We start from the raw sequence: 11,051 nt of genomic DNA, 5'->3' as shown, positions 1-11,051 counted from the left end.
GTTCCAGCGAATCTAGTTGATTTTTTATTTAATTTTTTTTTTTTTTTTTTTTTTTGCTATTGTGAATTTTTTCTTCATATATATTTTTACAATCGTAATAACACACCGGTGTTCCCCGGTATCGAAACTCGGCTGCATACTCGACGTTTCTTACACAAATAGTCGTTTACCTTGCAACTCAAATGCACTATATTTTGTTTTCATCAATAAATCATGATTGCGCGGCCAATGAAAAAGAAGAATGACGAAAGAAGAGATATGAAATAAAAATCCTCGGTGAAAGGTTGAACAACGGGGGGACTCGGGGGAACGCTCCCGATCGATGTCTGCTTGATTGAAGCCTGTACAAAAAAGAAATTCATCTCTCGATCCAAGGAGAAGGTCTTGGAAGATCGAAAGGTCATCTCGCGGGAAACGTCTCAAGACTCTCTTTAGTTCCTAGCATCGAGTTACGTATCGGATACGCTATCCTACATAGTTTGCAGATCACAAGTGATATCATGACCATTTTTGTTTGTTGCACGATAAAGGGTATGATATACGCGAAACATTTTCTTATATATAAACGTGAAAGAATATCCAGTCATAATTATTACTTTTGTATGTAGTTTTTGTTATTTTTATTTACTTTTTAAATTATTCTCGAAGGGATAAAAAAATTCGCTGATATCAGGAACATATTTTATGATGTAAACGAATTAATGTATATTCCAAGGAAATTTGATTTCTTTCTCGATTTCAGGAATATAATTTTCAAAAGATGTGAATAGTCGTGTTGACGTAGAGAATATACGCCTATAAATGAGAGATAAATCACACTGTTCTATAGAATCGTGATAATACGAGCTCGCGATATCTAGCGTCATGGTAATTCTCAGTGCACACGCAAGGTGCTTTAATTAAAATTCCATTTGCTTGTTCAGCTTGATAGGAATTTTTCACTGGCCCAAGTGTTCCTAGATTATACGGCAATTCCGGGCGCTCTTCTGTCATTGTTGAACGTATAATTCCGAACATATCCACATAAGTTCATTTCAGCACTGAGTGAATAATGTCTACAAAAAGATTATTCACATTTAATCGTGCTACAATGATACTATAATACTGTGTGAGTAAAGTTTCGTAGAGTAACGAGATTAAATCGATCATAGATTTGCTTCTCATAAACGATTATCATGGCAATGTTATTCTGATAATAATTAATTATACACTTGTTAAGATGATGTATGTGTGTATGAAAAGATTAAAATATTAATATTATCCATTATGCATTACTCACTTAATTAAAAATAATAATTAGATTCATAATTATATATATACCATTGATTTTTCACGTTTATTCTTTTTAGTTGGTGCACGAAAGTTTATTTTTTTTTTTTTTTTTTATTAATTAAAAAAAATATTTTTTTGGTATTTTGATGAGGGAATCAAGGTATTATTTTCTGGACATGAAAAATATATTCAAGCAAATGGTAACTTGATTAATAGAAATAACTTGATGAAACAATTTGATATCGCTATGAGAATCACTGCGACTTTCCGCCAATACGCTGATGTGTCATAGGTAAATACATGCATACCTGTAATTTGTTATCAGCGTCAACACGCAACTCGCTCACAGTCGAGTCTTTGCTCGCGTGCGAGAGAAAGAGTCCGCGAACATTCCGTTTCTCTGCTCTCTTGTTTGGCTCGGCCAGTTCTCGTCCATTCTCTCTCCTCATTATTCCCTATCTTCATCTCGCTCTTTCTCACATTCTTAGTCTTCTCCCTCTCCCCATCGTTTCTCTCTTTCTCTCGTACTCTACGTACATTATACGAACAACTCGTCGTCAGTCAGTACAGAGACATCGTTGCCAGCGCTCTTTCCCTCTTCTTCCCTTTTTCCCTTTTTCTTTCGTCGTTTCGTTTTCTCCCCTCCCTCCTTGTTTTCGTTTAGTTTTTCTTCTCTCATTAACAGTATCGCGTTATCATATCCTCCAGGACCAGCGCCTATTTCAGAGTTTTTATTTAAACATTCTTATCCGCGCGCATGTCTCCGCTCTGCTCCGAAATCCTTCTTTATCCTTTTTGCGCAAAGAAGAAAAAAATGCCGCGAAAAATCGTGCGTCGTTCGTTATCGTGTGACAGTGACAGTGTGCTCGTGTCTGAGGTGTGACAACGATAAGAGCCCCCTTCCACGGTTATGATAAAGAGTTAATCCGTCGCGCAGGGATACGAAGATTGACGAAACAGAATTTTCGCGACTTTTTCCGGAATTTTCGTGTATTCGGTAGTAACGGGTTCATAAATGCATGTATGCACGCTTCTTTCAGCAAGAATTGCACTCGCTGCAAAAACTGCAGCCCGTTTGTTCTGTTCTTTCGTGTCGCAAAGTTACACAGAGTCTGCGCTTCATCTTTTATTCCCGTTTTCCGTTACGCATTTCGCGTTACATCGGCGACTTATATGATTTTCAAATAAATCCCAAAAAGTGCGCGCAAATATCGTTATCATTGACAAAGTTCTTTCGCCGCGACGCTTTTCACGGTATATGCATTTCTATGCATACATGAGCAGCTACTGCGAACAATAGACGTCGAGTGTCGCAAACGGATAAAGTGTAAGTTTGTATTTTATTTGCTTGTAAATCACACACATCTGCTTATGCGAATCGTGTGAATTCTTATCTCGCTCCTGCTTTGCGCATTCGTGCCAAATAATATCGATGCGATATCATCGATCTTTGCGTAGCCGCGCGATACGAGAACGATATTCCAATCATATTACGAGGATTATCGCGTACATACTTGTCGAGCAATTACCGCATGCAGAATAGCATCGATGTGACAGCATCATTGACGATGACGATTAAATTTAGGAATGATCAACGCAATCACAGATTAATACCATGCACGACGATACCGTGCACGATCGTCGAATATCGTCATTATCGTATTAGCAAAGATCGAGCGGTGTTTGTTAATCCGTTAAACGTTTGCGCTGACAACTTTACATCCATCCTGCGCTATCGATACCATGTATAAGATACACATGTATCTAATCTTAATTGTCTGTGATTGTTTCTATTGTCTGAGTCATTGAATATGACGCGAAATAATATTTGCTACAACATGAATAACTTACTTTTAGATCCGATTAACAGTTATAATGCGCAATCATTTTGTCAAAACGTTATTATAAAGCTTCTCTCTTTTATAATGATTAAAGTATTATATTTAACATTAATGTATTTATCAATCTGAAATATTTATACATTTTTTAATTTAAATTTAGATTACTTTAAAGATGTATGAAAATTGTACATGAAAATCTTAATAATTTCTCGGCACTATATTTTTGGAGCAGCAACACAAGATATATTTTGATAATGGTAAAATAAAAATTCCGCGTCAATTAATTTGACCTATTTTTTTTTCTCGATATTAGCTTGATTGAATTATTGATTGAAATTATTGCAAAAATTAATTTAATCAATCTCACAATCAGAGTAATTGCTTATTCCAGATATATTACTACCGATTACATAATATTTTTAATGTCGCGTTCCATAACTTATAGAATATCATTCATATTCATAAACTAATACACGATGTAGGCTGAACTTATCGTCGCGGAAACTTCGAGGTTGTCTGTCTGCTTGTTCAAAGAAACCGACGTGCCCTCGATGGTTATCTTCAAGCAAGCGCTCTTTACGTTAGCATGCAAGCATATTGCACTTGCGCTCAGTCCGCCGACTCGTTAGGTATATTATCTATATGCGAATCGAGACGTACTACACATCATTAAAAAAGAAAAAAAGAATATATAAAATTCCCGCAAAGTTTAGTGTGCCGGCGATTTATTAGATGCTGCATAGAAAAGAGTTGTTGATGTCGAGACGCGGAAATTTAATGCAAGGGAAAGTAGCAAACCGGTTTGGTATATCTTTCCAGTTTACGCAAATTTAAATGTTAATTTTTAATCTTTTGTTTCTGCCGTCTTTGTTTTGTAACTTTTGTGCAGAGTAGTTTTTGAAATCTCGAATATCACAGATATATCGGAAAATTTTCCTATCACATCCATTTGCGTTTATATGAAGAGGATATCGTTAAATTGTTAAAATCACTTTATTCTCGACGTAGATTACCTTATAAACGATGGAGATGACTCTCGGATGTAAGTATCTTGAATTTTGCATTACGCGAATCACCAACGGTCGGCAAACTCCAAAGGCCACTTTAGAATTGTTGTCTCGCGATGCTATCCAATGACGATAATGAGATAACGAGTATCGCGATAATTGGCGAGATACGTGTCTGTCAATTACCAGCCTTGTTCTTCGGTTCCGTTTATTTCTGCTTCGATCGTGCGGTCGATACCGTCATGTATCTCGTCGGCTTGCTGTTCAAGTTCTCCGTTGATGATCATGAGACGTAGATAAAGGACGATGACGTTTCCGCATTATTACCGCGTTATTCTCGCATAAACTACTCGCCATCGTTATCTGCTAATTTACCGTTTTCAGTTTTTTTCCATGGCATAGTCATTATACTAAAAATGATGCCGGCAGACATAAATTAATCCCCAAAGAGGCAATATATGTAATTGCAGAGAGAGATTCTCTTTAAACATTTCTATTTATTATATTTTATGTTTATTATATTGCATTTTATTAATCACCTAATAATATAGCCGTTTATGTAAATATGAACTAATAAATTTGGACTTATAATAATTTGGAAATTGTAAATTTATAAAAATATATCGACATATATATCAAGCGAAGATTTAATTTAAAAAAAAAAATATATATATATATATATCCTATATATAGTATATGGCGTGTGTATTGTATTATATTATATCATATTATTATCAAAAGAATAAAATATTGTTTATCTATGTTTATTATCATACATAAACTCAAATATTGCATAGTATATTACTATTTCATCGAGCGAGATGTAATATATCCGGATCGGGTAAGAACTTGATCGGGTGAGCATAATTGCATCACGATCGTGTAAACGCGATACGGGAATTATTTACGTAATTGGCAGCGATAGCAAGCAGATATTTCGCGAAATGACTATACCGTAAATTAACACCGATGTATTGGTTTCACTTGTGAATATTGCGTTTCTTCTACATGCTGTTGCTTGCTTCGCCGTTCGCGCGGCACGTTGTAACTCGTAGCTACTAGTAACGCATAATGCGAATTCTCTGGCCGGTCGATTGCAAACATATTCCGGGAAACGGTGGTGCAACGCGCCGGTGTGGTTAACAATGTCAAGTCTCATTTGCGTGCAGTCTCGGATCGGAACGTGCCGGTAACCAACACACTCAATCGGAGTGTCACGCGTTGCATCGGAATCAGGTGCGTCCGAAGACGTGTGCTGCGATGAACGTTAATTAATTGATTTTTTTTTTCGACTAACTCTTTCGCAGATGTCTATCTTTTTTTTCTTTTTAAAGTGTCATCTTTTATCTTAAGTATAACAAAATGTAAGATACAAATGTAAAAAGAGGCGAATTATGCATACGCCGAACAAGCATACCACACGTATCATTTTATTAATTCATTAATTGGCCAGTGAGTTAAAGTGAATTAATACACGCGATGCGGCAGGCATGAGACCGATATGACCGATATGAGAAAATAATCGCATGCCAACCTTTTTGCCGTCTTATGCAATATTAAACGTATTGATATCAAATTAAAAGCAAGTGTCTCCTTATTTTATCTGATAAACGGAAATGTAACGAATCCAATGTGACAAAAAGTAGTTCATTTGGCATATTGCCATAGTTTCTGGGTTAATGTGCCATTAGATGAATATTACATGAATAAAAGATTACAATATAATCGGTTATTAATTATTATAATCGCCAAATTATTCATTATTTGTATATTTCTCTTTCCTTTCAATCTCCTCTTTTATACTTTCATTATATATTTACAATATTAATAATATTTTATAGTTAAATATTTTCAATATGTTTGTATATAGTAAAAGTAATTTAATATAGTTTCTTAGCGAGTGAAATGGACATTTTTATTACTAATTTGTACACCTTTCTTAATATATAATTTTACTTTTGCTTTCTGCTTCTATCACTCTATCTTTGTCGTTACTTTTCATATATAAAATTCATCTTTTTTTTATTATTTTAAGATTTCATTTCTTATTTCTTATTTTCTTACTTTAGTAGGATTATATTTGTAAATTAGGAATTTTTCACTTTGATATATATTCTTCAACTAAGAAATTTCTTTGAGTAGGGCTTGCCTTGCGACGCAAAGCGTATTCCTATTTCTCTCCTTTCCACTTTCGACTTGTATATCCTTGACGCTTACGTCACTTCGAGAGGAAATACGGTCGGAAGCGAGCATAACGGTATCACGGGAAAAAGGGATTCGAAGCCGTACGGCGGTATTCTCGTTTTAGACGCTTTGTAAGTTCCTTGAACGAATTCGTTACGGTCGTTGCACTTTGCGACGCCATGCGGCTCCTTGAGAGAGAGAGAAAGAGAGAGACATTGATTGTACGCGAATAACGGCTACGAACCGAAGAGATTTTCCGCTTCGATATTTAGAATATATATACACGTGTTTAGACTACTCCGAGGTTTGTTGGCGCACTCTTGCACGACCCAGGAACATTAACTCCGCTCGTGTTGGCACGTGCTCGCAAACATGTGCGGCTGATGCGCACATGGCCGTGTACGTATATCACGTACTTGACCGGGTTAAATACCGACGCGGCGATGAACTTATGAGACAATTTCAAGCGACTATATAAAGAACATTCGACATTGTGATACAATAAGCAAGGAGACGATTCTTCGTAAAAGATATTGGTCGAAAATGTAGATAATGGTCTTTTTTTAAATAATTTCTTAAAATTTAACTTTATTATTATTTCAAAAACTTTACTTCTCTCGGATATGTCGACGATAAAATTTTTTCAGGCGTCCTTAAAAGAAGAACGGTGCACAGCAAACCAGCATGGAGTCAATGGAAAAAGTCTTCGATAGCAATATCTCGGAAACAGATGCGCGACATAATCAGAATCTGCTTAAAGCAGACGGGAAAGGAGCGAATGCGGGAAACGTGCAAGTTTTCTCGGTTGATAAAGTTACCGTTGAAAAGATTGTCCTTGAGTCTTCGAACGGTTCGCGAGAAGTACTGCTGACGAAGAACGAGTCTTCGAGGAAATTCTCTCTGAGTTCTGAGACAAAGTCGAATGTTATCGAACGAGCGAAAGACGACCGACAGAAATCGACGAGTAACGACGTATTCCCGATACCGGAAGATGCGTTCACGTATTCAAAACCAAAAGACGCTAATTTTAAGACCATCATTCTTGATAGACAATCAAAACTTCCTATTCCGAAGAGTCGAAAGAGTGACGGTGTTAGTTTTCCAAACGAAGAAAGCAGGATCAAACCGATTAAATTCACTAAAAACCCATCTATCGGTAGCATTGTGATTGACGGTTTAAATTCGACAAATATAATCGCCAAGAGGAATAAAGTGCCGCCAAAAGTCCCGAAGAAAACTGCGATCAAGAAAGAAAATAATTCATCTTTGATAGTGACTTCAGTCTCTTCTACGAAGAAATTTTCGGAAGATTTATTCACGAATCGGGAAAAAGTTGTTGACAAAATACTGACTACGATTAAACAAGAACAATCGGGTGAACATAAACTTTTCGAGACTGAAGACGTTAAAAATGATAATGATATAAATTGCGTTGAATTTGAGAAATATAATGAGATATCTAAAATTGCGAACGTACAGTGCAATAAATTAAAAGACAAGATCGAAAAGCAGGACGGCTCAATAAGCATCAAAAACCAGGAAAAAAGCGCGAAAAGTGACAGTGACGCGCAGAGTTATCTGGAAAAAAGTCAGACGATTATCGAAGATCTTCAAAAAAATCTAAGCACCAGGATTCACGCTAGTACCGCGCAAAGTTATAAAGAAAAGCTGGTGGGTTTTCAGGCAAATTATACTCCGGGATCGTCGGTTACCGCAGAGTCAAGTGGCAGCGAGAGATTAAGTTCCGGATTCGACAAGGATTTTCTCGAGAAGCATAATCTGGATAAGCGATTGAACATCGAGGAGAAGAGACTGTTGGAAACCGATCTCGATTACACGTCCGACAACGATAGAACTAGCGAAATTGAAGATCAACCGCCGCGCAAAATCGACATCAGACGAAAATATAGCGACAAAGTAACGGAGGTAGAGAAGAGATGGTCCGGAGAATTTTTAGAGAACCGTTTGCAACGTAACTCCTCGGAATCTTCGAAATCATCTTACATTGAAGAGTTTGATAGCGTGTCCTCACGCGAGAGCATCGTCGAGGATCGCGACGGCCGGTTATTTTTTGGCCAAAAGCATCCGGAAAAGTTGACGGAGAGGCAAACGTCGATCGATGAATCGAAGATACGAACTTTAGAGGAAATTCTTGAGAACAGTACTGTGAGCACTGTCGACTCTGACTCGTGCTTGGAGGATAGAATCAAGGCTGTCGATGAGGACATTGCTCACGTGACGAATGATAATGACGATATCGATGGATTTGATCAAGCTTACGGTAACGAAGAAGTGAAAGATTGCATTCAATGGAATGAAGAAGTAAATACAATTCTCACGACAACGGCGGTAAACTGTGAAAAGAAAAATCAAAATTTGAAAGAAGAGAAAAACATTAATGACACAACAGGCGTCAATAATTATAACGATACAAATTCGAATCGAGTGAAAAATAATTATGAAAAGAATATTAATGTGGTAAAAAAAGAGAAACATTTAATTGAACAAAAAAACGATAAGACATTTTTTCATTCCTTTACGGTGATTAATTCAAAGGAGTCTACCGATTCGACCTTCGTGCTCCGAGATCATCGCAATAAAGACGGTTACGCTAATCTTATAAAAGAATTCGCTATGGAGCCGGGATCATCCAAGATGATGAAGAAAGAGGAGAAGCAAAAGAAGAAGCTCGGTTTTCGACGTCTTTTACCGGCCATTTTTTCGCCGAAACATTCTCGAAAGGATTATAAGAAAAAGGAGCAGAAGGAACGAAAAAGATACGACGAGCGGCATTTCGCTCGTTATCAGCAAAATGGAAATTACACGAGATCACCGGACACGATGAATCTAAATGAAGATATCAAGAAAAACGTCAAACTGGATAACAGCTTGAACGGTTCCATCATCGATGAGAGGTTGGACGAGATCAAGCGCGAATTGTTTCCCGAACAGGGGCCGATCACCAGTACACCCGATCACTTTCTGCAAACGGACGATACGCGACTTCTTTGCGACAGAACAAAAAATCAGAGATCGTATACTGCCGATTCAAGTCTCAGCTCAATCGCGCCGGACGAGAGATGGATAGAGCGTGGCGGACAATTTGTTATCTCGCCTGACATTAGAAAATATGAGCAGAGGCAGAAACGCGAAGAACACGACGGTCGACGATACAACTACCTGGAACGCAAGCACAGTTTACAGGAATCGAATCATGGCAGTCGTAATTATGTCTTCCAAAGAAATCACGGACCTTCCGGTAGAATTTCGGCGCCGCTCAATGAACGATATTTACGACCTCGAGCTGTTTTTCTTGTCGATAGACCGCTGCCTGAAATACCACAGTCACGATTAGAACTGTCAAACTACGAAAATTATCAGGATGGCATCGGTCAACTATGCGACGATCTCAGTAGCGTGGATGTTGTTGATAACAAAAATTACCAGAATCAATCCGAACTTTATCAGAATGATAGCAATCTTGAGGCGGGTTTACTCAACACCCCGCAATCGGTTCCCGCGCAAGTTAAGATTACTCGACAATCAATCGTAAATCAGACTCAGAAAGCGCCTTTGATTGGAAGAACTTCCAAGTATCCATCGTCTGGTTCCAGCCAAAAGTCCGGCGATTACGCCGATTCGAGTTGCACGCCTAATTCGAGTCAAAAGAGCGAGTTTTCGCCTTCTAGCTCGAAGAGCGGTGAGTATTATTTGAACTCGCCTCGCAGCAGCGCCCGAACTTCTCCTACCGAACGATCAACCTTCGAAGACGGGCGAGAAAGAATTTACGAGAACGAAGCTCAACCGGTAATTTCCCAGTCATCCATTAATTACGCTGAAGAACACGTTTACGACGAAACTCCATCACCGTGTCGTGAGAAACATTTTTCAAGCACGAAAGCATCAGATCATATGGGAGAGAATTCGCCGGAGAAGAAAGACAATCTAATTTACGAAGAAAAATGTTCATCGAATCGACAATCGCCCTTAAAGAATTGCTCTTTCCAACATTCTTTCGAAGATGATGAAAATATGCAAGCGGAATCAAAACGAGAGATCGAAAAATCACGTGAGAATTGCTTAAAAAGTCACGAGACACAATTTGATACACATTCGAAGAACGATTCAACAGCGGTCAGCCAAACTGAAAGAACATCCATTCAGAACGTATCGCCGTCGAAACATGGAATGACAATAGTGACGTCTCCGTCGGCGGGATCTCGAGCCAGGAGATCACAACCAAACGATCAAATCTTGATAGCCTCGCCCAAGAGAGAAACCATCTGTCAGTCTCGAGTTTCTCGGCCATCGAACGAGACGAGGCTTTGCGACGCGGAATCGCCCATTCCCATAGCGGATTCGCGCGAGGGTATCTCTGGCATCGTTCCAATTGAAGTGCGACATCAGTACGGTAGCCAGAATTCTTCCGCCACAGGAATGAGGAGATCTATTGAGCAAAAAACTATATCGTCTTTTGGCTTCTCGAAAAGCATTTCACGTCCCGAGCCGATTTATGGACACCGCAGACAACAGACTTTTCATAAGAGCGACACAACGACCTTGGAGACGAAGGAAGATAAACGCGAGAACGATCAGCTGCCACCAGATCCGTACAGCTCGACCGAATCATGCCGCGACGTCGACGAGAGAATAGCTCGATTTCAAGGTCAGAATTTGGAATCGCAAAATTTACAGTCGTGTTTCTCGGAAGCTAAGCAAATATCCGATGAATCTGGAAGAAGAGCGG

The 11,051-nt window shown here is 38.4% G+C and overlaps 1 protein-coding gene across 2 annotated transcripts in view; it reads left to right on the top strand.

The window, feature by feature from the left end:
• The window catches only part of LOC115237664, a 106,704-nt gene that overhangs the window by 8,781 nt on the left and 86,872 nt on the right, over window positions 1-11,051 (top strand). Inside the window, exons 1-2 of one of the 2 annotated variants that reach the window (XM_029810863.1) lie at window positions 1,866-2,599; window positions 6,952-11,051. In XM_029810863.1, the coding sequence (XP_029666723.1) occupies window positions 6,989-11,051 (4,063 nt within the window). In that variant the 5' untranslated portion in view covers window positions 1,866-2,599; window positions 6,952-6,988. Of the gene's footprint in view, window positions 1-1,865; window positions 2,600-6,951 lie in introns of those variants that run through there. The other variant, XM_029810862.1, reaches the window with a different exon arrangement.

This window comes from Formica exsecta, unplaced genomic scaffold, assembly GCF_003651465.1.
Source record: "Formica exsecta isolate Colony F162 unplaced genomic scaffold, ASM365146v1 scaffold303, whole genome shotgun sequence".
Classification (NCBI taxonomy): Eukaryota; Metazoa; Arthropoda; class Insecta; order Hymenoptera; family Formicidae; genus Formica; species Formica exsecta.
This window is presented reverse-complemented; position numbering and strand designations above follow the sequence as displayed.